The sequence below is a fragment of the Megachile rotundata genome, chromosome 15, assembly GCF_050947335.1.
Source record: "Megachile rotundata isolate GNS110a chromosome 15, iyMegRotu1, whole genome shotgun sequence".
Taxonomy (NCBI): Eukaryota; Metazoa; Arthropoda; class Insecta; order Hymenoptera; family Megachilidae; genus Megachile; species Megachile rotundata.
In genome coordinates this window covers 3,951,292-3,978,919 of record NC_134997.1, presented here as the reverse complement: position 1 = coordinate 3,978,919, position 27,628 = coordinate 3,951,292, and the positions used below count along the sequence as shown (strand labels likewise).

Below are 27,628 nucleotides of genomic sequence, written 5' to 3'. Positions count from 1 at the left end.
CATTAGGGGACGGATTGAGAACCGAGGGAAAGTGCTGGAAGAGAGAAAAGAAATAAATACCGAGAGCAATGGGCTCATGTAGCGTTGTGGAGAAAGACTGGGGCGAAGTAGGAACAAAAAGGGGAAAAGCGGGCAGCGAAAAGGGGAAAAAGAGATAAGCGGAGTCCTAAGCGAGAAGCGGAAGTCGAAATTAGGCGCGGGGCGGAAACGCAATCATGCGAGCGAATATCAACGAATTTGTGCAGGGGGCGGGGATGAGGAAAACAGTAGAATACGTTACACGCACATACTATGTTATAACATATATTTTATACTTTTATATTTACATTTTACGTGTCACTTATTACATATTTATCCTTCGGTTGTTTATTTATTTACTTATTCATTATATTACTTCATTTGGTGTAACAGCGACGACATTAGTATTAATAATGCGCACAGGAAACCGCGTATAGATAAATAGGGGGAGCAGGAAAGAACAGCGCGGGAGCGAGGGGTGGGGCAGGGGCAGGGGCGGGGTGGGGGCGGCGGGCCCGAAACAGAGGCAAGAGTAGAAACAAATAGCGTTAACTAAGCAGAGGGAAGGAAAGGATTATAAAGCGCGGAGATATTAATTTGTTAATCGAGGATCGAGGGAGTGGGGGGGGGGGGGCGGAAATACGGAAATGGAATATGAGTAACAGGCAATACACAAGAAATAGGCAGTAGTAACAGACTATAGAACGACACTTAGATGGGAAATGGTGGAGGAGGTCGCGGTTTTACCGTATGTTCGAGCCCACCGGGCGGCGGTGCCGAGGGGGCGTTACAAGGTCAGCGGGAGGTCAGCGCATTTTGCCCGGGAGCCTCCCTCTAGATCTTGACGCAGCCCCTAGGGCCAAAACCCTTTGGTTGAGAGCATCCAGTCTCCACACATGGAACACATACGCGAGGGGTGGGGGGCGGGGGGAGGGGGGAAGTCTTTCTTCCACAACTGCGAGCGATGGCCTAGACCAGGCCTACTATGCCCCATCCGGTAAGGAAGCCTGGCGGGTTGCCGCCAACCCCCGCGTAGCGGGGGCGGGAGACAGTTTTAGTGAGTAGGCCGTGGAAACCGCCCCTCTTCTAGAGGCGCCGGAAGCGGGAGTCTCACATTATCTGGGCTATCTTCCCAGATAGACCGGACGTTTGGTCCTCTTGAAAAAGGAGGGAAGATCCGCGGATTCCCCCTCCACGTACCGGCCCGTGTGCCTGCTAAACGAGGCGGGAAAGCTCTTTGAGCGTATCTTAGCTTCCCGCCTTGGCAAGTACCTGTCCTCAGTTGGACCCAATCTGGCTGATTGCTCGCGGAGGCGGCGGTCTCCCGGGGTGGGGTGTGCGTGGCGGTGTCGTTAGACATCGTCAACGCCTTCAACACCCTACCCTGGGCCGCCATTAGGGAGGCACTTGTCCATCACAATGTGCCTCCCTACCTAAGGGCGGTGATTGGGTCCTACCTGGAGGACAGGTGGATTGAGTACACGGGCCGGCGCGGCGGTCAGCGGAGGCGGGTTGATCGTGGCGCGCCCCAGGGTTCGGTGTTAGGACCGATTTTATGGACCTTGGGGTACGACTACGTCCTGCGGGTCGTACTCCCCGACGGCACATGTGTCGTCTGTTACGCAGACGAAACACTGATTATTGCCGTCGGGGAGACACTAGAGATGACCATTCGTCTGGTCGAGGTGGCGGTTGCCGCCGTCGTCGCACGGATCCTCGAACTGGGGCTTAGCATAGACTCTCATAAGACCGGACCCAAGGTCTTCCATGGCCTACCCCTGTCGAGGACTCTGCCCCAGTCGTGGATCCGGGTAGGTGATACCTGGCTCGAGGTCGGGTCCGAGATAAAGTACCTCGGACTCGTTCTCGACAGCCACTGGCGCTTTGATCGACACTTCGATCGCTTGGTCCCCCGAGTGGAGCGGGCTGCGGCAGCGCTTAGCCGCATTATGCCCAACCTCCGGGGGCCCAACGAGAGAGTTCGCCGCCTATACGGGGGAGTGGTGCGGTCAATGGTCCTATACGGCTCCGCCGCATGGGCTGCCGCTCTGATGGCCCGCCGGTGCAGCGGTGTTATCCTGCTGCACCGGCTTCAGAGGAGGTTGGCCATCAGGGTCATAAGGGGATACCGCACCATCTCCTATGTGGCGGCGATGGCTCTGGCGAGTTTGATACTTTTCGAACTGCTGGCGGTGGCGGATGCGTTAGTTTATACGCGCGTCCATGCCGTCCGCCAGCTCGATGGTGTCCCGCCGGAGCCCGAAGCGATTGAAGGCTTCAAGCGCCAGGCCCGACAGCTGGCTGAAAACCGGTGGCGACGCGAATTGCGTCGTTACGTCGGCAAGCCAGTTGTTGGAGCTCTCCTGCCGCTACTGACACAGTGGCGGGAGAGAGGTCATGGTAGGATCACCTACCGTATGACGCAGGTGTTCACTGGGCACGGATGCTTCGGTGAATACCTGCGTCGAATAGGGAAGGAGCCGATGGCGGCATGCCACCACTGCGGGGAATTGGTGGACACGGCGCAGCATACGCTGGAGGAATGCCCCGCCTTTTCAGCGCTGCGTCGTGCCTTGGTCCGAGAAATTGGACCCGATCTCTCGCTGCCAGCATTATTTGGGGCGATCCTTCTGCGAGCAGGTAATGCTGCTGGAGGCGCGCCGTATGGCGGCTCGCTCTGATGTGAGAAGGGGTGGCACTGGGGCCGTAAGGTCCCGGCCTTCTCCCCCCAGACGTCGGGGGCGTGCTCGGCGGCCTTAGGCCGCCGATTGTCCGGGCTTTATAGCCCGGCGGGGGCGCGGCGGCTCCGGGGAGGTCTTACGCCTTCCCTTGCAGAGCCGCCGCAGGGGCCGTGGCGTGGCTCTGCATGCGGCCCCGGGGGGACGACGACACCTCGGTGGTCCGGGTGTCGCCGTGAAAACCGGCCTGGAGGAAGGGGGAGGTCTGGTGCCTCCCCCGTGAAGGGCATTTAGAGCACGGGCGCTACCCCATAGCGCCCCCATACTCCCTACCCCATACTCCCCAGTCCCAGTTGTGTTCTTTGAGAGTTCCTGGGGCTCCCCAGCGCGCTATGGAGGACCACCGTGGGGGTTTTGGCCGGTAAGAATCCTGCATAACCCCGCGCCCTCCCCCAGGGGATTTCAATTGTGCGCACAATCAAAAAGACCCACTTTCTGATTGGACACAATCAACCGGAACAGTCAACGATCCGGAACGTGAGCATCGCATCAACCGGAACAGTCAACGATCCGGAACGTGAGCATCGCATCAACCGGAACAGTCAACGATCCGGAACGTGAGCATTGCATCAACCGGAACAGTCAAGGATTTGGAACGTGAGCATCGCATCACAATATAAGGGGCGACATAACACCAGTCGCACCAGTATCAGTGTAACCCCTGATGAAGCTAGCTGCAATGTTGGCGAAACGTTGGGAACTCGTTTCCTTTAGGACACGGCTTACACCCGAAAGCCTCAACAGTACTACCGATATAGAGATAGCTTGTAGGGTGATTAGAAGTTTGGACGCAGAGAATGTAGGTTGGGACACTTTGGAAAATAAAATCTGTAATATGCTAGGTAAAATATGCGATAGATATCTGCAAAAAAGAACGGGAAAAAAGAAAAAACCTTCGCATGCGTATTGGTGGGATCGGGAAGTTCAGATAATCTGGAACAAATGCAATATAAAATAATTTTCAGAAAAAAAGTACACCGACTTCGAAATGCACTAAAAAGTATTGTTCGAACAACGGTTAAAATGTTTTGAAACGAGCGTTCTGACTCGCTCGCGCGAATGCTGAGCATCTTGGCGAGGGTGACGCGGGGGGGCGGAGGTAGCCTCCAACGATATATGTCTTGGTTCCGCGACGATTAACTGACACTCGTCGTTCCGAATTGTAATTACCAACTTCGGCAAACTAAACGATATTTCGCTTTTTCGCTTTTGAGATATCCTCGCGATTACTTAGACGAACAGTGACACGTACTGCTTCGGAGACTTCTATTTTTGTTTTTTAATAAGTTACTTAGTTAAATTAAAAGACATTTTTTGATTTGTGTGTGTATTGTACGATTTAAATTTAATACTTTTGACAAATGTACAGTTCTTTCTTCGTTTAAATATATAAGTTTATTGTTCCGTCGGAAGTCCGGCAAAACCTATCGTTTTTATTTCCTCGGGAACAATATCTAACTCCACGAGATTCTCGTCAAGAGCGATATTGCCCCAACATTTGGTCCTTCGAGCCGGATAATTTCGACGAACAATTCTTGTGACAATTTTCGTGAGTGCTTGAAATAATCGTTCGAAGACTGCAACTCATCGTCGGTTCCTGCCAATCTTCACGACTTGGACTTCGTGGCTCTGGAAAGGAAAAGGAAGATCAGTTTTTTTTTTTTTGGAAATATTTTGAGCGCAGTGGCGGTAAGAAAAGATAAGCGTTGTATCTTTTTCATTGCCAACGGTTACAAAACGTTACATTGCCGTTAGTAACGGGCGCATTTAAATCGACTCCCTGGGTGACCTTACCGTGGAGGCGAGACGTTAACAGTCGTCGACTCCGTATTGTTGCCACCCAAAACAAAGAGGCGACAACGGTCGACCTCAGCGCGCAACCGTTTCTATCGCTCGCTGTTTTTCTGCTTCTAACAACAAAAACGGAACATAACGTTTTGTCAGCCGTACCATTTCGATACAAATTCAAAACTCCATAATAACGACATGTCTTCACCCACTTTCGACGATCTACTGCGAGAGCAAACGGAGTTGGCCGGTTGGATCCAACGGTTTTGGACGAATCTATGCAAATTAGGGAAGGAAAAAATCACACGCTCGGTGCTGGTTCAAAGGAAAACCCTACTGGAGCGGTACTGGGATTCCTTCTTCTCGGGCCATCGACAGTTGATGCGGTGCAGGGAGGCATCAAAGTCAACCTACGTGCAGAATGATCTCTTTTCGGAAGTTGAAGAGGCCTATCTTGACGCCGCTGCAAAAATAGATCAACTGGTAGAGGAACTCCCCAACGCGGGCGCCGCGGGGGGAACTCCTAATCCCTTATCTATTCTTTCGCAACCTCATCTGCCGAAAATTCAACTACCTACGTTTTCAGGCAACCCACTGGAATGGGAGAGTTTTCGCGATTTGTTCAGGAGTCTAGTGCACGACGTTCCGCACCTGTCCAACACCAAGAAACTTCTCTACCTGAAGTCCAGCTTGTCCGGCGAAGCGTTGGAGGTCATCCAAAACACTCCCATCACGGAAGCGGGGTACGAAGGAGCATGGGAAGACCTCGAGGTCCGGTACGGAAACACCAGGCTGCTGTCCTTCGCCCATCATCGAGCCATCCTGACATGTCCACCAGCTCAACGGCAATCGACGTCGGAATTGAAGCGCCTGTTGGACACCTTCAGGCAGACCATTCGAGCCTATTCAGCATTGAAGAAACCTGTAACGGCGTAGGACGAGTGGTTCATGTTTTTATTAAGTCAGAAACTTGACAGAACCACTCACTTGGCCTGGGAGACGTCCCTCGCGAAAAGCCGAGAAATCCTGTCCTTCCAGCAATTGGCGGATTTCCTCGAGAACCGGATACAGGCTTTGGACGCTGCTCAGATCCCGGAATCGTTGATCAGATCCTCCCCGCAAGTCAAAGACGTTGCGCCTAAAATTAAAGGAGAGTCGAGCGTGAAAAAGACACACTCAACGATCTACGCAGCATCGGCAAAAAATCTGACATCTCGGAAGTGCCTCTCCTGCAGCGGAACCCACAACATAAGCTACTGCACAAAATTCAAAGCACTCTCCGCCTCGAAGCGAAAGGATCGGGCCATTCAATTAAAGGCGTGTCTCAATTGCCTAAACGCAGGCCATGAAATGGCGAAATGCCCTTCGCAACAGGGTTGTCTGGCGTGCGGAAAGCGTCACCACACGTTACTCCACGAGGCGATGCTTCTCCCTGGGTCAACGGTGTCTCACGCATCGACGGTACAACGGCCATCCGACGATGAAGATCTCTTCAGGGCCACTTCATGTACGTCATCTGCCACAAACAGGGGAATTGCGCTACTCGCCACCGCGAGGGTCAAGGTGGAGGCGCCATCGGGGGACTCCATTGAAATTCGGGCGCTGCTGGATACCGGCTCCGACACGTCCCTCGTAAGCCAATGGGTCGTACAAACTCTACGCTTGCCACGGCGGGCGGTTCAAGTGGCCATCTCGGGGGTGCAGGATAGGGAAGCCGGCGCAGCGACCAGTGAGGTTCAATTTTCGGTGCGCTCCAAGCTACAAAAGGACTTCACACTTCCCGTCCGCGCCCTGGTGCTCCAGCGTCTGACCTCGCTGATACCGTCCCAGCAGATGGACAACAAAAATTGGCATCATCTACGCGGCGTTACACTGGCTGATCCTGGTTTCGGTACACCTTCCCGAGTGGATCTTATACTCGGCGCGGACGTTTGTGGAGCTCTCTTCCTGGACCAAACTCGAAGCGGACAGCCAGGTACCCCAGTGGGAAAATTAACGCCTTTCGGTTGGGTTTTACTAGGTCCCACCTCCAGACGCCAGGCTGGGATTGGTTCTGTCGCTCGGACGTATCATTGTCGTTGCGACGACACCACGGAACAACTACTCCAACGATTTTGGGAGGTGGAGGAACTTCCCAATCGATCGCCCTTGTCGCCCGAGGAGGAGAATTGCGAACGCCATTTCAAGGACACGCACTCCCGAGATGAAAGCGGTCGGTACTGCGTACGCTTACCTTTCAAGCAGGATCCCAGCAGCGCTTTGACGTCGACGCGAGCTATGGCTTTAAAATTCCTGTTGAGCTGCGAGCATCGATTGGCCTCCAACCCCCAACTGGCGGAGGGTTATCGGGCCTTTATGGGGGAATACCTCGACCTCGACCACATGGAGCCCGTCATGGATTTAGAGAAGAAGACCAACGCCTATTACCTGCCGCATCACGCCGTGGTGAAGCGCCACGACCCTTCGGCCAAGCTGCGCGTCGTCTTCAACGCCTCATTTCCAACATCTACAGGAAATTCTCTAAATGACTGCTTGTGCACGGGCCCGAAACTTCAGGCGGATCTGTGGCTCGTACTTACTCGCTGGAGACTATTCCGAAACGTCTTCACCGCGGATATCGTCAAAATGTATCGCCAGATTAGGGTGCACACTCTGGACCGACAATGGCAACGCATCCTGTGGAGGAAAAAACCAGATGAACCAGTTCAAGATTACGATTTATCTACAGTCACTTACGGGACATCTTGTGCTCCGTTTCTGGCCCTTCGGGTGCTTCAGCAGCTGGCCGAAGACGAGAAAGGAAGGTTCCCATCGGGGGCAATCGTCGTCAAGCGTCACACCTACGTTGACGACATACTGGCGGGGGCGGACGACGAGGGACTGCTGCAGGATTTAAAAAAGGAGGTCGTCGCCATCTTCGAGGCAGGGGCATTCCATTTGACGAAATGGGCTTCCAACACCCCGAGCCTGCAAGAAAAGGGCCAGTCCAAAGAATGTCTCTTCCAGGAGGCCTCTGGAATCGGGACGCTTGGGGTGCTCTGGAGCCCCAAAACCGATTCATTTTCACTCCGGGTGAACTTACCCGCAAACCCGTCCGCTCGATATACCAAGAGGCGAATTCTGTCCGAAGTGGCCAGTCTGTTCGACCCGCTAGGATGGGCTGCACCAGTGCTCATTTTCGCCAAGGTCTTGATGCAGGATACTCGGCGTGGAGTGGGACCAGGACCTGCCACAAAAGTTGCAAACCTCTTGGGTAAGCTTTAAGGAGTCGCTTTACCTACTTAACACACTAAACGTTCCCAGGTGGACCCATTTTACGAGTGGCCATCAAGAGCTCGAGTTGCATGGCTTTTGCGACGCGTCTCAAAGGGCTTACGCAGCTGCTGTCTACTTGCGAGTGGTCCGGGGAGAAGCTATTTTCACTACGTTATTGGTGGCCAAAACCAAAGTGGCACCGGTGAAAACAATAAGCATTCCGCGCTTGGAACTCTGCGGGGCGGTCCTCCTGGCCAAGCTGATCGTCCAAGTGAAGCAAGGACTCGACATACCTGCTCCCATAACAGCATGGACGGATTCCACGGTGACGCTGCACTGGATAAAGGGCCACGCATCTCTCTGGAAGCCATTTGTGGCTCATCGAGTGGCGTCAGTCCAAACCTGCGTCTCCCCTGACCATTGGCCACATTGTCGAACGTCAGAAAACCCAGCGGATCTGGCAACTAGGGGGATCGCCGTCACCGAACTGAGAAAATCCAACCTATGGTGGCAGGTGCCCGCATGGTTGACCACTCCGTCCAATACATGGCCACCTCCACTAGCGCTCGAGGTCGAAGACATGCATGAAGAAAGGGCCAAAGCAAACGTCTTCTCGGCCAGCGTTGTTGAGGGGAACGACTTCCTTACGCGTTTCTCATCCCTTTCGCGCCTCAAATCGGTCATTGCATACTGCTTCAGGTTCAGCCTACTCACCAGACGTAAAACCTGCGAGACTGGACACCTGACCGCCAAGGAACGGGCCCATGCACTCCTGAGTCTCATTCGGCTTTCCCAAGGGACCAGCTTTCCGGAGGAAATTCAACGTCTCCAGCAGCGCAGCGAAGTAAAGAAGACGTCGCCTCTCGCCTCGCTGAAGCCCTTTCTCGATCCTCATGGGGTGCTTCGGGTGGGGGGGGGGCGACTGGGGAACGCGCTGCTTCCCTACGAAGAAAAGCATCCAGCGATCATGGCGAAAACGTGTCACTTGACGAAGTTATTAGTGGAAGACGCTCACCTGCACACTTTCCATGGTGGACCGCAACTGACCAGGAGCCTGCTATTAAGAAAATTTTGGATTCTCCATGGCCGTCCTTTGGTCCGTCAAGTCATAAAAAATTGCGTTCGTTGCGCAAGATACGGTGGAGTTCCAGCCAAGCAATTGATGGGACAGCTGCTTCTGGACCGAGTGACCCCGCAGCGTGCTTTCCTCACATCAGGCGTGGACTATGCAGGGCCCATAATGCTGCGTACTTCTTCGGGTCGTGGACACAAGTCATACAAGGGTTATATTGCAGTATTCGTATGCCTGACAACACGAGCAATACACTTGGAAGCAGTTTCATCACTTACCTCAGCATCGTTTATCGCGGCTTTCCGAAGATTTGTGGGGCGAAGAGGCCGCTGTGCCACCATGTCGAGCGACAATGGCACCGTTTTCCATGGCGCGGACAGGGAATTGCGATCCATGTTCAGCAGCGCGTCGAAATTCTACAAAGAGGCCGCCGCTTTGCTCGCAACAGACGGGACGGACTGGAAATTCATTCCCCCCTACTCTCCGCACTTCGGGGGCCTGTGGAAAGCGGGCGTTAAATCGGTCAAGCACCATCTTCGACGCATTATGGGAGATGCAAAACTAACCTTTGAAGAAATGTCCACACTCCTCTGCCAGATAGAAGCGTGCGTGAACTCCAGACCGTTACAACCGCTTTCGGATGATCCTTCGGACTTGTCGGCGCTCACACCCGGACACTTTCTTATCGGGGAGCCGACGTGCAACGTCCCCGAACCCGAACCGGAAAGCGGTGATGTATCCCTAACAACGCGTTGGCGAAAAATTTTAACCATGCGATCTCAATTTTGGCACAGGTGGAGACGAGAGTTTTTACAACACCTTCAACCGTTTCCGAAGTGGCGCCAGCGGTCCGAAAATCTGAAGGTGGGCAGTTTGGTCCTCTTGCGCGACGAACTACAACCACCGGCAAAATGGATGATGGGCCGCGTCGAACGCGTTCATCCAGGGAAAGACGGCGAAACTAGAGTGGTAACGCTACGCACTATTAACGGCTCAGTGACAAGACCAATCGTCAAACTGTGCCCCCTCCCAGTTCCGACCGCTGACGTCACTCAACGCGACGCTTCAGAAATCAAGAAAAAATAGATTCCGCGTCGTTTCGTAAGATTAAGCTATTCACGGCGGGCGGTCTCTAAATTCTAACAATTTACTTTATATTGTACTTACATCTTTATACTTACCTTGAATTTATCGCTTTGCTTTACGTTAATTGCTATTGTCCGTCCGCGCGTTGCTTCATTTGCGTTTCTCTTGTCACTGCAATCTTATTGTCGCACAAGCACTTTCCTACGAATTTCTGTTCACTAGTCTAACACCTTACGTTTCTGTTCCGTTGATTCGGACTTGTAAATATTTTCTGTTTTGTAAATAGTAGTATTAAGGCTTGCGTATACAAGAGAGTGTTTGGGTTATGAATGGAATTCTTCGCTGCACGAAGAAGGCGGGCGGAATGTTCGAACAACGGTTAAAATGTTTTGGAACGAGCGTTCTGACTCGCTCGCGCGAATGCTGAGCATCTTGGCGAGGGTGACGCGGGGGGGCGGAGGTAGCCTCCAACGATATATGTCTTGGTTCCGCGACGATTAACTGACACTCGTCGTTCCGAATTGTAATTACCAACTTCGGCAAACTAAACGATATTTCGCTTTTTCGCTTTTGAGATATCCTCGCGATTACTTAGACGAACAGTGACACGTACTGCTTCGGAGACTTCTATTTTTGTTTTTTAATAAGTTACTTAGTTAAATTAAAAGACATTTTTTGATTTGTGTGTGTATTGTACGATTTAAATTTAATACTTTTGACAAATGTACAGTTCTTTCTTCGTTTAAATATATAAGTTTATTGTTCCGTCGGAAGTCCGGCAAAACCTATCGTTTTTATTTCCTCGGGAACAATATCTAACTCCATGAGATTCTCGTCAAGAGCGATATTGCCCCAACAAGTATAAAATAATTTCTATTTCCTAATGAAGTAATTTCTATTTCATTCAATCATACAGTTACGTAACAGGTATGAATGAAACCTATTTACTCGTTAGGTAGTATATTTAATACATTTCAACCTTTTCGAAGGCGGCGCAAAATTAAAAGATTTTCTTGAATATGTCAACCTTTGGACAGCCGAACATAGGCAAAGCTTGTATAGCTATTTTTTTTTCTATACATATAACTCGACAGCACGCCGCGAAGTAGGTGTTAGTGCGTATAGAATGTAACTATGGTCTATCTAGCCCTTTGCGGACGGGACGGTTCGAAGTGACCCGTACCGTGGGGCCGAGCTCTTGCCGCGATAGTCATTAAAAATTGCCAGCGCATATTTCTGCTTAAACGCGGTTTTCGTTCATAGCATTCCAAGTCAAATTCTGGACATATTAAATGTACATGCACAGATTTACGTGCATGCACACATGTACGCGTTTCTCGGCTCTATCAGTTGTTTTCGCGGAACGCATAGTTAAGTTTCTCGGCCATAGCCACGCATTTACGTGGGACACATACATATATGCGTTTCTCGGCTCAATCAATTGTTTTCGCCAAACGCATATATGAGTTCTTCGGCCAATTTGATGATTTACGCAGAACGCATATATGCGGCGGTAGTCCGCAGAGGGCTAGATTCATAGAGTATGTGACGGAAAGACTCGATCGCCGTATATACTATAAAGATAGAGCTCATCTGCCGCAAAGGTAATTCCCGCGTCGTGGGCTCCGTTTATAGGTTCTTAGATCCATGGCTTCCACATGCGACCGAAGTCAATTCAATTTCATTTATATCAAAAACGTTGCGAAATGAAGATGCAGTCGTTACACTTACATATATTACCAGATATATCTATAATGGTACATATTCTTTCTCAGGATTTATTAATTTCCAATACGCCATACCACAATCAACTGGTTATTGGCAGCATCGTTTACTGAGGTATTTTTAATTTTGCGCCGCCTCCGAAAAAGTTGAAATGTATTTAATATACTACCTAACGAGTAAATAGGTTTCATTCATATCTGTTATGTAATTGTATGATTGAATGAAATAGAAATTACTTCATTAGGAAATAGAAATTATTTTATACTTTTTAGTGCATTTCGAAGACGGCGTGTTTTTTTTTTTACATTATTTTATTTTACGCTTTTTAGTGGAATGGGAAGAATTGTATAGGATACTGTGAGACAGTTCTTCCGGGCTTTTTTTTTGTCTGCGTAAATGCCATGAACATAATTAAGCACAAGATGCGAAAGGCTTTGTTCCGACCGGACCACCCACCTAGGAAAAAACCGGCGAACATACATAGAAAAAAAAAAAGAAATACTGATCGAATTGAGTAACCTCCTCCTTTTTCGAAGTCGGTTAAAAATACATATGGAAGGCAAGATGGCGACGATGGAGTAGGACGCGTGTAGAGTGTGCTCTGTGTTTTTTTCTTGAGTTCTTTGATTTCCCATTGGTTAATTTTGGACAATTTGGTTCTAGATAATAGATAAGCTTAGATAGTAGTTGTTTGTAGTTTTAGCAGGTAAAAATAAATAGAATAGGAGGAGGATGTGTATGAAAATAAAAAGGCCCCCTGGTTGGCCAAGAACCAGGGCCCTAAATACGGAAAGGAGAGAGGTGGAGAGGAGAGAAAAAGGGAAGGTGAAAGAAAGAAAAGAAGAGCAGAAATGGGCAAAGGAAATGAGTGGTGAAGAGAGTGAAAGGGAGAATGAGGAGGTAGAGAGGGTAGGAAAGAGTGTTGAAGGAAACCTCGATAATGAAAAAGAGGGTACGAATCTGCTGAAAAGCCTAAAGAAAGATTGGGCGTTAGAATATTTGGCGGAAGAAGAGGAAGCAGTCCTGGGCGCCTCAAAGAGAGAGTGCATGGGAGATAAGAAGCCAGAAGAGGAGAAGACGGACAATAGAGTGGAAAAGATGGAGGTAGAAGAGAGCGAGAAGAAGACCAGGGAAGTAGAGGAGGAGAGCGAGGAGATGGTAGAGGGAAACAGGAATGAGAAGAGAAGGATTAGGGAAGCGGGAGGAAGTGACGTAGAAAACGTTGGAAGTGAAGTGACTAATAAGGTACATTTAACCCCTTGCACTACTTTGACGAGTCTGACTCGTGATGAAAATTTTGTGCCAAACATGAATATCACGAGTCTGACTCGTGATCTTAATCTCGGGTCTTAATCCCATTCAAACCAAGCCATACCATACCATTACATGCCATGATCATACCATACAGAAAGTTTCGGTCGTACTTCAGTTTGTACGATTCCGTTCTACGAGGAGTATACGTGTCAAACAGCCTTCTTCGCAAAAAATCCTATTCTGCATTATTTGTAATTTTGCCAACCCCATCATAATGTATAACAAAAGAAGCAAAAGTGGTAAAAAAGCACGTGGTTCGCGTCGAAGTGAGAGCAGTAAAAAAGTAGAAGAACGAGTCATCATAAGTGATGAAAATTCTGATGATAGCAGCGTGATTGCGCCAGTGGTGAATCCTGCATGAAGATTCATTATATCTGATACTGATGAAGAGGAGATTCCTAGACCCGGCTCAAGTGTTGACTGGAATTGGAAAGAAAGTGTCAACACTATACAAATTTGGAAATATTCCGAATTGCATGGTGCAACAGATTATGTTTTAGACCAATTAAATACACGTAACGGATTATTAGATTTATTTTTTATACTTTTCGACGACAATTTCTGGGACATTGTAGTTACGCAGACGAATCTTTATACCGAACAAATAATGGGCACTGGCAGAAGGAGAAAAGTGGATGACAATTGGTTTCCAGTCACCAAGAATGAGATGTTGGCGTACTATGCTTTGTGTATTTTGATGACACAAGTCAAAAAACCGAATATCCAAATGTATTGGACTAAGCGGGAAGTGATAGAAACTCCTATATTTGGCAAAATAATGCCGTTGAAAAGATTCACACAAATCTCACGATTCTTGCATTTCGCAAATAATGAAGCGGGCCAGAGCAACAACCGCCTTCATAAGATCAAACCAATTATTAATTATTGGAACGAGAAATTTAGTAGAATTTATACACTAGATGAACATGTAAGTATCGATGAATCATTGATGCGAATCATGTGGGTCGCATAGCATACAAACAATTTAATCCATCCAAACGAGCCAGGTTTGGCATAAAAATATATAAGCTGTGAAGCAAACACTGGATTCTGTAGCAAATTTAAAATATATATTGGCCAAGATAAAATTGATCCAAACGACAGTGCATCGGAAAATGTTGTGATGGAACTGGCAAAACCGCTCCTAAATAAAGGATACACGTTATATATTGACAATTGGTATTCCTCACCCGCTCTCTTATCGGTACCGTGCGTAATAACAGAAAAATTATGCCGAAAGATCTTGCGACAAAGAAATTAAAACCAGGAGAATGTATATACAGAACGTGTAATGGGTTATTAGCAATGCGATGGAAAGATAAACGTGATGTTTATATATTGACAACCAAACACGCATTGGTAGAATTTACCAAAGTGACGGATAGGCATTATAGAACCAAATGGAAACCAAATTGCGTGATTGAATGTAACAATGGAATGGGTGGCATTGATCTCAATGACCAAATGTTGGCATGTTTTCCCATTATGAGGAAATACCTAAAGGGTTATAAAAAACTCTTTTTTTACATGTCTGACATGGCGTTTTTTAATGCATTCATTCTAAAAAAACAATTACACGATTCAGGAAGGCAATCGTATGTGAACTACAGAATTGATGTAGTCGAGGCACTTTTAAAATATGTTGAGCGGCCTGACTATACAAGGCGCACGACATCTGCAGGTTATGATACACCAATACGCTTACAGGCACAATATTGGGCTCATTTTCCAAAACATATTCCTCCAACTCCTGCAAAGCAACATCCGACTAAGACATGTAAAGTGTGTTACAAACACAAACGACGCAGTGAAACGACGTGGGAGCGCTCAAAATGTAAGGTGGCCTTGCATGTACCGGACTGTTTTATAACATATCATACCAAGCAAGATTACTAATTTCAGACTCGTAAGTATTTTTTAAGTTAATTGTTTGTTGATATTTAATTGTTTATTTATATTTTGTTTTTCATTTTTAGATCTGATGTGAATGGCACTGATTTCATTTAAACTATTACTACCGCGTTTATTATTACCTACTATTATTATATTATATTAAAATTTATTTTTTATGATGTGCAATAATTAAAGTATTTTTACAAGTTTTTTATTCAAATTCATTTGAATTTTCAAAGATTTTCATCGCGTGACGTAAATACGAGCGTAGGACTATGTAACTCAGTCGTAAGGTATTGTGTTTCAAATTGTACCACTTGACCTTCGCCGCTCGGCACCTCCCGTGACTATTTCGACGGCCGTGTTTAGCACGGCTTTTTCGGAGGTTCGCGGTAGTGCAAGGGGTTAAGTGGGGAAGAAAGAGTGATTAAGTCGGCAGGGTTGGCAACCGTGACGACGCTAGCGACACTCGCAACGATGCGGGAGCGTGGGGAATTAGGGAAAGACGCAAAAAATGCGGAGAAAAGCGGCTGTTTTAGCGTTGAGCGTGCAGAAGTGAGGAGCGTAGTAGAAATAAGCAAAGAGTGCGAAGACATTGAGACAAGTGAGAGAGTTAAGGACGATTATATCGAAACAACGGACCTGAATAGTAATAAGGTATTAAATAATTTAAGTGGGAATCTAGTAAATAAGGGGAAAACACTTGTAGTGGGTAGTAATAATTGTAAGAGTGTAATTAGTAAGCAACATGTGGTTGAGGATAATAGCAATAATATAAATAGACATAAGGATAAGGATAAGGACGGGGAAGAAAATGCGGTGGACGGAGGAAGGAAAAGGGAAGGGATAATTGAACTATACGAGGAGGATGCCACGTGGGAGGAGTACGTAGTTTGCTGCGCACTTAAAGTGGGCTATAATCTTATCAAAATATATAGACTTGTGCAGGGAGCAGGGGTGAATATAAAATCAATTAGGATGATTGGTTTTAGCAGGGCGGAGGTGACAACAAGGAGCAGGAGGGAGGCGAACGACTTGTTGAAGAGGTACAGCAATAAGCAGGAGAAACTTACCGCATTCTTGCCGAGAAGAATGAAGTATAGGAGGGGCGTAACCTTCGAATGGGAAGATTCAGTGGAGGAGCTGAAGGAGGAGGCGACCCCTAGCCAGGGAAATTTTTCATCCTTAAAAGGATGAAGAAAAGAAGGATTATAGACGGTAAAGTGGTGTTCGAGCCTTTGAGGGCGATCATGATAGTGTTTAGAGGGAGTGTATTGCCCACGAGGCTGTTGATCGGACAGGGACATGTAGAGATTAAAATCGAACCCTTTGTAGAACCAGTAAGACAGTGTTACAAATGCTTGAGATTTGGACATGTACAAGCGACGCGCAGGGAACAGGTGCGTAAATGTGCGGTGTGTGGTGACAAGGAACACGGTCAGTGCAACAAGGATCCCAAGTGTGTTAATTGTGGCGGAAACCATGGCTCTTTGGCGAGATCATGCTAGGTATGGCAAAGGGAGGCTGCGATAAGGAAAGTGATGGCGTTCCGCAACGTAGAATTTGATACTGCAAGAGGCATCGTTGCAAGATCGTTGGGGGATAGAGAAACTGACAGAGTGGGAGGCCTGGATGAGAGTGGAGGGATGGGAAGTAGGGAGTACCCTGCCCTGACACATAAGGAGAGAAGGGAGACGTGGGAGGAAAAGGAAGTCCCAATAGAAAGGGAGAGAGAAAGGATAAGGTTAGGAAGGGAGGAGGTTGACAGAAATAGGGGAGTAAATAGGGGGAGGGAAAGATTTAGCGATGTGGTGAAAAGGGGAGGAAACGGGGCAGAAAGAACAACTATCTCAGCAGGAATGGAAAAAGTAAACGAGGAAGAGGAGGAAGAGGAAGGAGCGGCGGGATGGAAACAGGTCACGAGGGGGACCAAGGGAGGCAGACCCTCATGCTACAACAGCAGAACCGATCTCGTTTTAACAAATAACCGTTATATTTGTCTAGAGTGCAAAGAAAAGACGGAAAAGAATGCGAAAGTTCTTGAGAAGATTTCGTTTCCCCACGAAGTTGTGGGAAAAGAATCAAACGAGGGAACTTTGGGGGAGGAGGAGCACGTGCGATCGGATAGGGAAGATACAAGGGATGAAGGGGGAAGAAGAGAAGGCCAAGGAAAGAAGAATAAATCAGGATCCGATGAAGCACGACAGAGGGAGGAGGAAGAAATAATGAACGAGTTCATAAAGTTTCTCCACGAATAGAATATGGAAGGAAGATTCGAAGAGATACTGAGAGCGAGTAGAGGTAAGAGTCAAAGGGTAAAATCTCCAGAAGAGGAGGAGGACTGGAATGCGGTGGTAACTCCGCCGTATGAGGTATATGTGGATCCAAAGACAAGGGAGAGAGTAAGGAGGAGGGCGGAAAAAAGGAACAGGGAGGCGGAACAGAGAAAAATGAGGGAAGGCAAATCCTGCGAATGTATATTGTGGACGGAAAAGCAAAGAGCAGATAGGGGAGAGACGGAGAGAGTATGGAACCTCAAAAAAGCTGAGGGGACAACCCTAGAAAGTCAGGGAGAAAGAAGAGAGGAAACAGCGGAGGGAAGCGGAATGAACCAGGAGGAAACCGGAAGGAAGACTGCAGGAGGATGGGAAGGAAGGAGATCTGAAGTGCAGCGAAGAGGAGGTGAGGAAGAAAGACAAGCAGAGGAGAAATGGTGAAAGAAGAAGAAGTAGAAGGGAAGAAGAGGAAGATAAGGGGTGATGGAAAGGGAGCGATGGGGAGAGTCTCGAAAAAAGGAAGTCTAAGGTTGAGAGTGCTATTAAATGATAAGTGCAAAGAAAGACTGATAGAATGTGAGGTGAAAATCTGTAAGATGGGAAGCGTGGACCAGAGTGAAGGTGCAAAAATTGAAAGGAAAAAATTATGCTTAGGTACTTGGTTTAATTTAGAGGTATTATATGCTTATTTTTCGGTAAGAAACCTAATAGAATCTAAAAAGGACAAGACTGGACTTAAATTAAATATTTTAAATATTTAAAATAATTTAAAATATTTTGGTATTGCATACGGTTTTCTGTCCACTGGTCACATACCGTTCGTCAATACCTGGCCAGATAGCACGAAAGTACAAAGCTGTCGGTACGAAAAATGAACTTGTAGCGGCTAGCTATAAATTTGTAAATTTTGTAAATAGCTTGTTAACGTGCAAACGGCTAGCACGGTTTATGACAGGGACGACAGCGGAACTGTTTTTGAGGAAACCGTTTTAGAATTTTTAATGAAAGCATGACCGTACTTCGAATTTTGCCAACGGTCTCAACAGTAAAACGCTTAAGTGTCATAAACCCTGGGTTTCCCCGTGGGTCTGCAACGAGGGGTCAAGCGACCATCAGCTGGCCGCGTAGCTGACCTAGGGCCCGGGGAAATTCCGCTGCGTTGCCACCTTTACCAGCAAACGCACCCCCGTCAAATCGTACCCCCGCTTCAAGGAAGCGTGCTTCGGGCATAAGAGAGAGGTCGTACGATTTGGCGGGATTTAGGTTTTCTCTAATTGGTTAACCCCACCTATTCGGGGGTTGGCCTAGCGTAAAGCATAGGTTTTAAAAACGCGAGACTCTAGCGCAAGGAGTTAGTAAAAGGTCCGCAAAGAAAATAGTAGAAAGTTCAAAGAGTAATCTTGCAAGCGTCGGAGAAGCAAGATAAGTCTTAAATAAAGCCAGCAGGAAAACGCAACTCTTGTGATTCATTTAAAACACGCAACCCACTCCTAAAAACTGTTTTACGGCTCCGAACGTTGTTTTGTAAAACGGCTGCTGCTACGTGCTATACCAAAATGTTTAATGTCTGGTAAAAAGGGTCATCTAAGATAATTAGCTTTTCGTTAGTTCGGTGAATTCGAGTCTCGCAGCTATCGGCTGTCGTATAATTGATTGTTTCGAAAAACCCGTGGGGACGTTCAGAAATGGCAATCAGATTCGGGGAAGTCCTTCAAACAATATGCACACTTTTGTTAAAATATCCAGCCATGGAGTGGGTAAAGGCAGAGTGGTTTTTGGAAAGAAAAGTATGTTTCACCCGTGAGCATTTTCATGAGAGCTGCCGGACAGTAACCATCGAAATGTCTCTGTAAAGGACTAATGCAGAATTTTATATTTTTTATATTTGCGTCGAGTGCAAAAGGAACGCGAGGTAGTCGAAAAGTTCTATGAAGATGGAACGTCAAACATAGGAGACGTTGCTCGCCGTTTAGGGAAAGTAATGTTAATAGTATTTAAACGTTAATATTAAAGTATTCTTCTTCATTTATTAATACATTTCAGTATTTTATTTCAGTATGCATCGCTTCGCGGTACATCGAATTCTTCAAGAAAACGAGATGCACCCGTATACGTTTATACGGCCGCATAATCTAAATTCTGAGGACTTTTCACAGCACCTGCAGTTTTCAACATGGATCTTGGGGAATTATTATTAATCACAGAAGCAGTCAAGGATAATATTAAAATAATCGGCCCCTTTCGGACACCCTCGGAGGCATCGGGAGGGACAATACCTTTTACCAGGGATTCTCCAGAAAGTGAAAGTGAAAACAAAGGTGTTTTGAAATAAAGACAGTGCAGTGACCTGTGAGTGCCACCAGCTGTGTTATAAGGTGCTAATGTCTGCGATAGGTCAACATCGGCAGGACGACCCCGTGGCAATTACCCCATCACTTTCACTCTCAGATTATTAACAAACAGGATTATTTTCAAAGAATAGGTGAGTCTTATTTTAATAAATTTCCTGTAAATTAGTAGAGACGTTAATACATTTGTTAGATCTCACATTGAAACTCTTTTTTATCACAAACAGAATAAGTATTTCCTATTAAAATACGTACGCGTCACATTCCTTGTCGATAACGAATTGCAGTATTCAATAAATTCCATTTGCATACTTTGTGTCAATTACACATAACTAATTCCGATCCTCCTTCATGAGGAATAAATAAATGAACATTACTTTTAATTATTCTGTTCGTTATTTAATTGAGTTTCGATGTAAAGACTTCATATTAGACGTTAAGATAATTCCGAGGAAAACTCAGTTGATCACGCTCGTACTCCGGCGACCGGCTCGAAGCTTTCGCTCCCGCTTTTTGGCGCGCGTAATCCCGGCGCTCTGATTGGTCCGTATTTTTCGTTAATAACTTAAAAACGACGCTTCAAACCCGATTTTTGCAAAGGGAAATCTTGCTTAGATTCACGTCAACTACCCCCCATTTCAGGGACCTACACGAGTTGTGAGACACCCTGTAGATAGGAAATGCGAAGAGATAATTAACCTAATGATAGGAGGGATTGAAAGCTGTTATAGGGAAGGGAGAAGACAGGGGGTACGTGACGAAGAGCTGAATAGAGGAAACAGGGGGAGTAGAGGGAATGGGAAGAGAAAGAGGAGACTTAAAAGACAGCCCTGGTGGGACGGGGAATGTGAGAGGTTGAAGGAGGAAAGAAGAAGAGCTACTTTACAGATGAGGAGGAGACCTAACATGGATAATTAGACTGAGATGAAGGAAGCAAGAGCGAATATGGAGAAAGCTGTTAAGAAAAAGAAAAAAGAGGCATGGAAAGAGTTTGTGAAAAGTATAAAACACAAAGGAAATATCGGAGAAATGTGGAGGAAGGTGAGAAGCCTGGCCAAGGGGATTGTTGTGGTTGTGGAAGATCAGAGGAACATGGGTAAATGGGAAATGCAGGAGATGGAGGAGGAAGAGGTAAGAAAATTGGAAGGAATGGAATATTGTTGTAGATTAAATGATGTAGGAGTGGAAAGGAGAGACAATGTGGGGGGAAATGGTCAGGGAGAATAAGAGGAGGAGGAAGGCGCCGAGACGATAGGGGAAGAAGGGGAAGAGGAGTTATGGTTGATCAGAGATTTTGTGGTGGAGGAGTTGGAATGGGCCCTGATAAGGACGAAAGGTAAATCATCACCGGGAGAAGACGGGATAGGGTATGATGTAATGAAGCTATGGACGGAAGGTTGGAGGGAAGCTATTACACGCCTATACAACGAGGTGTGGAATGGAGGTCGAGTGCCAGGAAGTTGGAAAAAGGCGATGGTAAAGTTTATACCAAAACCTCAGAAGAAAGCCCTCTGGCTGATCTCACTGATGAATTGTATGGGAAAAATCCTGGAGAGGATGGCGAATGAAAGATTAAAGATTTGGGCGGAGGAAAAAGGTAAGATGGATATTAACCAAAACGGATTCAGGAAAGGAAAGTCAACGATGGACAATATTAACATCCTGGTCAACTCAATAAGAGAGAGTTGGGGGAAGGGGAGAATGGTGACTGCGGCCTTTATAGACGTGAAGGCTGCATACGATAATGTGAGACATGATAAGTTGGGAGAGATATTAGTAAGGATAGGATGCCCAAAAAAGATAAGGGCCTACTTGAAGGACTGATTGGAGAAAAGAGAATTAGAATTTGTTATGTTAAGGGGAGAGAATGTAAGGATGAGGTTGCTTAAGGGATTGCCTCAAGGCTCAGTTTTGAGCCCCCTATTATACAATTTGTATACTTCAGGAATAGCAGAGGGGCTGAGAGAGATGGAAGTACAGATTTTGCAATATGCAGACGACATTGTCATATTTGTGACATTCAAGGACAGAAGAGAGGGAAAGAGGAGATTGGAGACTGCAATGGAAAGGCTTGGAGAGAACCTGGAGCTCTTGGGACTGAGCATGGCTGCGGAAAAAAACTCAAATCCTGACGTTTCCGTATAACAGGAAGGGGGAATGGATTGGAAGGGAAGAATTCAAGATCGGAGTGGAGAAGGTAAAGGAGGTGGAGGCAGCTAAGTTCCTAGGAGTGTGGATTGACAAATCACTAGAATTCAAGAAACACACAGAGTATGTTACAACCAAATTAAGAAAAACAATGAATATTTTGAGATGTGTAGGGGGAATAAGAAAAGGAACAGGACCAGAAACAATATGAAAAATATTTAAAGCCTTGATTAGGTCAGTAATAGAATACGGAGCACATTTATATTTCAGCAGTAAAAAAAACAGGAGTAAGATTCAGAAGATACATAACTCGGGAATTAGAATCGCGAGGGGGTATAGAATGTCGACACCTATAAATGTTATGGAAACGGAGGCGGGAATAATGGAAATGGGGACAAGAGTGGAGGTTCTCACTGAGTGGTACATTGCAAAGAAATATTGGGCAAGAGATGAGGAAGTGATGGGAGCACTGGAGAGGAGGATAAGGAGTAGCAAGCCGGAGGATATTGAGGAGGAAAGGGACTTGATGGTGTATGCATGGAGAAGATTTGAAGAGGTGAAGGTGGGAATGAGCAGAAGGGATTTGGAGGCGAAAGGAGGAAAGTGGAGGAACGTCAGGATAAAGGAATTCCTGGAAATGGAATCGGGGGCGGGATATGAACTCATGGGGGGTTCTGAGAACACCCTGTTGGGGGAAATCAAGATGAAAATCTTTGGTAGAATAAAGGGAGTTGTGGAGATGTACACGGATGGATCTAGAATAGAGAATAGGAAGAGTGGGGGAGGAGCAATAGTTATTAGAAAGGGCAGAGGTGAATGGGAAGAGGAGTGCTTCATGGTCCCGAGCCAGTATTCGGATTTTACCCTGGAGATGTTAACTATAGGAAAGGCAATAGATATAGCAGAGGAGAGATGGGGGAAAGAGAAAGTCTTAATTTTGTCGGACTCCCTGAGCACTTTAAAGAATCTGGCAGCAGAGAGTTGGGGTAAAGATGAGGGGGATATTATAGATCGAATTAGGGATAAGATTAGAAAAAGGAATTATGAGGCGAGTAGGGGAATAGAGGAGAGAGGGAGGCTGGGAATCGCATGGATAGCAGCACATAGGGAGATAGAGGAAAATGAGAGAGCAGATAGAATGGCAAAGGAAGCTACCAGAGGGGACCCAGATTTCTGGGTTAAGTTTACCTTAAAAGATTTTAGGAGAGTAGTTAGGGAGAGGGGTTGGACTAGATCGGTAGAAAGGCACCCGAGACAAGGGGAATACAAGGGAAGGAAATACTACGAGGCAGAATGGAATAACGTAGGCAAGGATTTCTCATGGTTTAGGGGCTTAGGTAAGTTGGGAAGGGACACGATATGTAGTTTGAGCAGAATTAGAGCGGATCATTACAATTTGAAGTGGTCCTTGTTTAGAAAATATATGGTGGAAAGCCCGTGTTGTGATATGTGTGACAGAATAGAAGATATAGATCATGTAGTTTGGGAATGCGAAAGGTATGAGAGAGAGAGAGAGAGAGACTTTTGAGAGACGAATACAAGCTTGCGGGATAGATAAGGGAGTGGAGTTTCATGAAAGAAAAGAGATGGGAGAAGCGAAACCGCTGAGGTTGATTGGAGCTTTTTAGAGAAATGTGGACTTCCGGTTGATGGCGGCGTAGAGAAAGGACGTGATAGGACCTCGCTCTGTGAATTTTTTGCTTTGTTGTTGTTTTGGATTGGCTTTTTTTTGGACAAAGTGTGGGAATTAGGTGAGAGGGTTGGGAGTGAGATTTGTAGTGACTAATTATAAAGATAGAAGGACTAGTTTTAGATTTAGGATAAGTGTAGGATAACGAAGAGGCCCGCTGGTTGGCCGGTAACCAGGGAAGAAGCAGTGGAAGGTGAGGAGGGAGAGAGAGGTGGAGAGGAGAGGACGAGAAGAGTCAGGGAGGAAAGAAAATGGAAAAAGAAAATGAGCTTTGAGGAGGAAAAGACGGAGGAGTTTGAAGCGAACGGTTCCGAGGAAGAGAAAGTGGAAAAGAGCGAGGAAAATAAAACTGAGGAAACGCTGCTGACAAGCCTACGAGAAGAATGGGCTTTGGAATACTTGGCGCAAGAAGAGAAAGCGGTTTTAGACGCGAAAAAGAGGGAATGTAAGGCAGAAGGAAAGTGGGAAAAGAAAAGGAAAGGAAAAGAAGAGAGGATGGAAGTAGTAGAATATAAAAAAAGGATTAGGGAGACGGACGGAGAGGAGGAGACGCAGGAGGAAGAAGGTAGAAAGGAGAAGAAAAGGATGGGAGAAGAGGTAGGAAGTGACGCAGCAGCGGGAAAAGTCGAAAGGACCAATCAGAAATGCTCGACGAGTGAGTTGCGACCACGTGGCGAGGAAAGGTTGGTAAGCGTGGACACAGCAGCGCCACTGGAAGAAGAACGAGAGAGTGGGTTACTGGAAAAAGACGCGCAAAAGGACGGCAATTGCAGCGTGGAAAGTACAGTAAGCAACATCGTGGTAGGGAAAGAAAGTGTAATTGATAGTGTTGGTGCGGAGAAGGATGAAGCGAAAGAAGGTAAAAAAGACAATACTTCTGGCTTAATAAACTATGGGAGTGAGGAGATTATAGGAGATAAGGGTAGATTTAAGAAAATAGAAGGTAGGGAAAGTTGCGACGCAGAAAGGGTGGAAGTGATAAGTATTACAGATAATGCAGAAAAGGTAGAAGCTAGGGACAAAGAACAATCAAAAAGAATGTTAGGGGGAGAGAAGAAAAAAGACTGTGTAGATAATAGGGGGGGGGGGGGGGGAAGAATGGATCATAGACTTATATGATGAGGAAGCCACGTGAGAGGAGTACACGGTGTGCTGCGTATTGAAGACGGGAGGAAGGAATAGGACGAAAAGAAATAACTTAATTAAGATATATAGGTTTGTTCAGGGTGCGGGTGTCAAAATTAAAAGCATTCGAATGACGGGTTTCAGCAGAGCAGAAATAACGACCAAAAACAGGGAAGAGGCGAATTTCCTGCTGAAGAAGTACGGGAGTAGGGACTGCCAAATAACAGCATACCTGCCAAGGAGAATGAAGTACCGGCGTGGAGTAATTTTTGAGTGGGAGGACTCGATCGAAGAATTGAAGGAGGAGGCGACCCCAGGCCAGGGGACTTTCGTGTTGGAACGCATGAAGAAGAAGCGAGTAATGGACGGTAAAGTGGTCTTCCAGCCTCTCAGGGCGATAATGATAACGTTCAGGGGGAGTACTCTCCCTACTAGACTGTTGATCGGCCAGGGGCATGTCGGAATTAGGATTGAGCCGTTTGTGGAGCCGGTGAGGCAATGTTACAAGTGCCTGAAATACGGGCACTTACAAGCCACCTGTCGAGAAGTGGAAAGGAAGTGCGTGAACTGTGGTGAAAGGGAGCATGGACAGTGTGAGAGAAGGGCGAAGTGCGTGAACTGTGGGGGGGAACATGGATCACTGGCAAGGATTTGTCTGTGTTGGCAGAGGGAGGCAGCAATAAGGAAAGTGATGGCTTTCCGAAATGTGGAGTTTGACACTGCCAAGGGGATCGTGGCCAGGAGTTTAGGGGAAAGGGAGCCGGATAGAATTGGGGGAGTTGAGGAGGTTATAGGAGATAGAGGAAAAGAATTTCCTGCACTGATGAGGAGAGAGAAGAGGGAGATATGGGAGAACAAGGAGATCCCCATACAAGGGGAATTGGATAGAATTAGAAGGGGACGAGAAGACGGAGGAAGGAATAAGGGTCCTAATAGGACAAATGCCGGTTACAGCGAAGTGGCAGCAAAGAATATAGAGGGGAGGTCAAAAGAGGGCCACATAATCCCGACAGGAATGGAGAAGGATGATAATGAAGATGAGGAGGGAGCAGTGGGGTGGACACAGGTGAGAAACGGGGGAAGACCATCGTGTTACAACTCAAGGACGGACTTGGTATTAACGAACAACAAGTATATATGCCTGGAGTGCAAAGATAAAGTGGAAAGGGCGAAAGAATGGCGGGTGAATAGGCACAAACCCCTGGAGAAGATCCCGTTCCCGCATGAGCTGGTAGGACGTGAGGTGAGCAGCCCCAAAGAACAGAGGAAAGGAGAGGAGACAGCTGGGGAGCAGGAGAAAGAGAGGAGAAGAGAGGCTAGAGAGGAGGAGGAAAGGAAGAAGAGGATGGAAGAGAGAAAGAAGAGAGAAGAGGACAGGCTCATTGATGAGTTAATAGAGTTCCTGAGGGAAAAAAATATAGAAGAAAGGGTGGCGCAGGCCATTCAGGAAAGGAGGCGAAATGCACAAGGAACAGAGACGGCAGAAATTGAAGAGGACTGGAATGCTGTTGTAACTCCTCCTTATTTACAACACGTAGATGAAAAAACCAGTCAAAGAGTAAAACGTAGGGCCGCCAGAGAACATGAGAAAGCTCTGGAAAGAAGAAGAAGAGAAGGCAACCCAGAAGGGTGGGTGTTATGGGAAGAAAAGGCGAGGAAAGACAGAGAGGAGGTGGAAAAAATAATAAGAGAGTATAAGGCGAGGAGGGAGGAAGGAACGTTGACAGATGAGGATCCGTCAAAGGGGGCTGGAAGACCAAACGCAGGAGGGAGTGAAAGGGATAATGAAGGAGCAAGGGAGGATGGCCAGAGGAAGGAAGAGGAGGAGATACGAGGAGTTAAAGAGTTTGAGACAGGAGAAGAGGAAAAATGGTGAACGGAGGAGCCAATTGGGGCAGGGGTAGAGGAGGACGGAAGTGGACGGAAGTGGAGGGAAGAATGGAGAAAAGTGATATAGGGCTAGTGCAAGAAGAGAGTGCAATAAGTACGGTGAAAATTAGGGTGTCAATAGTGAGAGAGTGGTTAGAGTTAAGCAGAAAATTGATAAAGAAAGTGCACGGTGCGATACGTATGTATGGGAGAGTGGTAAGACTGTTAAAGAAACCAAAGACTGTGAGGACGGTGGTTAAGAGGATAGTAAATAGTTGTGATAGACTTTGTAGGTTAGGTATGAAATCAAGGCTATTACTTTTTGAGTCATGTTACTTGTTTTTATATTTTTTGATACTTTTTGATATAAATTTGATATGCAAGTTAAGTTTTAGTAATAGTATATGGAAATCACCAAAGTATGGGGTTGGTGAATTAGGGTTAGGTTTGAATTTAAGACTAAGCATAGATTATAAGGCTTGTACGTATACAGAGAATAAGGAAGAAAAAAGGAAAAAAAAAAGGAAAAAAGAAGAAAAATGAAAAAAAGCAGTGCGGTAGTTGATAAGATAGATATAAGACGAATAACAGGGGATGAGGCGAGAAGCGGCGGCCTCAAAATTGCAATAAAGACAGTATTTAACAGAAAAGACTGTTTATTAGTTTATAGAAGAGGTTATATTTTGATAAGTATTTACATTAGAGATAATATAAATTTTATATTTTTATACCGGATTTTGACGAAGGAAAAATATGTTCCTGATAGTTTTCATTATTTCACAAATACTATGTTATGTTATAGTCGTGTTGCATATTTTAAAAGTATTTTGAAATTAACTTTGTATGGTAATGAGGTGGGAGGAGTATGGTTGTGTGGAAGGGGCGATGATGATGGAAGGATGAGAGGAGTGAGAGGAACGAATGAATGTGTTGACAAGTGTGATGTGGTGTTTGCGCTCGGTGGGGGGAAGAAAGATGGGGTGCGGGGAAAGATAAAAGAGGAGAAAGAGGAATGGGAAAAAGGAAAGAAAAAGGAATGGTGGGGGAAGGTGAAAATAATAAGAAAAATGGAATTGGTGGAAGGGATTGTGTACTTGAGAAGGGGATGAGGTGTGGGTTGTGGAATGCAAGGAGTATGAGAAACAAGAGGGAAGAGGTGAGAAGGCTAGTAGAGGATTTGGATCTACTGGCAATAACGGAGACGTGGCTAAGGGAAGAAGACGGATTTAGAATCCCGAGGTGGCATTTAATAAGGAAGGACGGGGGGACAGGAAATAGGGGGG

The 27,628-nt window shown here is 46.5% G+C and overlaps 1 protein-coding gene across 1 annotated transcript; it reads left to right on the top strand.

Moving 5' to 3' along the window:
• Nucleotides 1–5,492: 5,492 nt before the first annotated feature.
• On the top strand, nucleotides 5,493–9,957 carry LOC143265937 (uncharacterized). Its single transcript, XM_076540631.1, has 2 exons — nucleotides 5,493–7,797; nucleotides 7,925–9,957. Exons 1-2 carry the CDS (start codon nucleotides 5,493–5,495, stop codon nucleotides 9,955–9,957), a joined length of 4,338 nt encoding a protein of 1,445 aa, XP_076396746.1.
• Nucleotides 9,958–27,628: the final 17,671 nt, after the last annotated feature.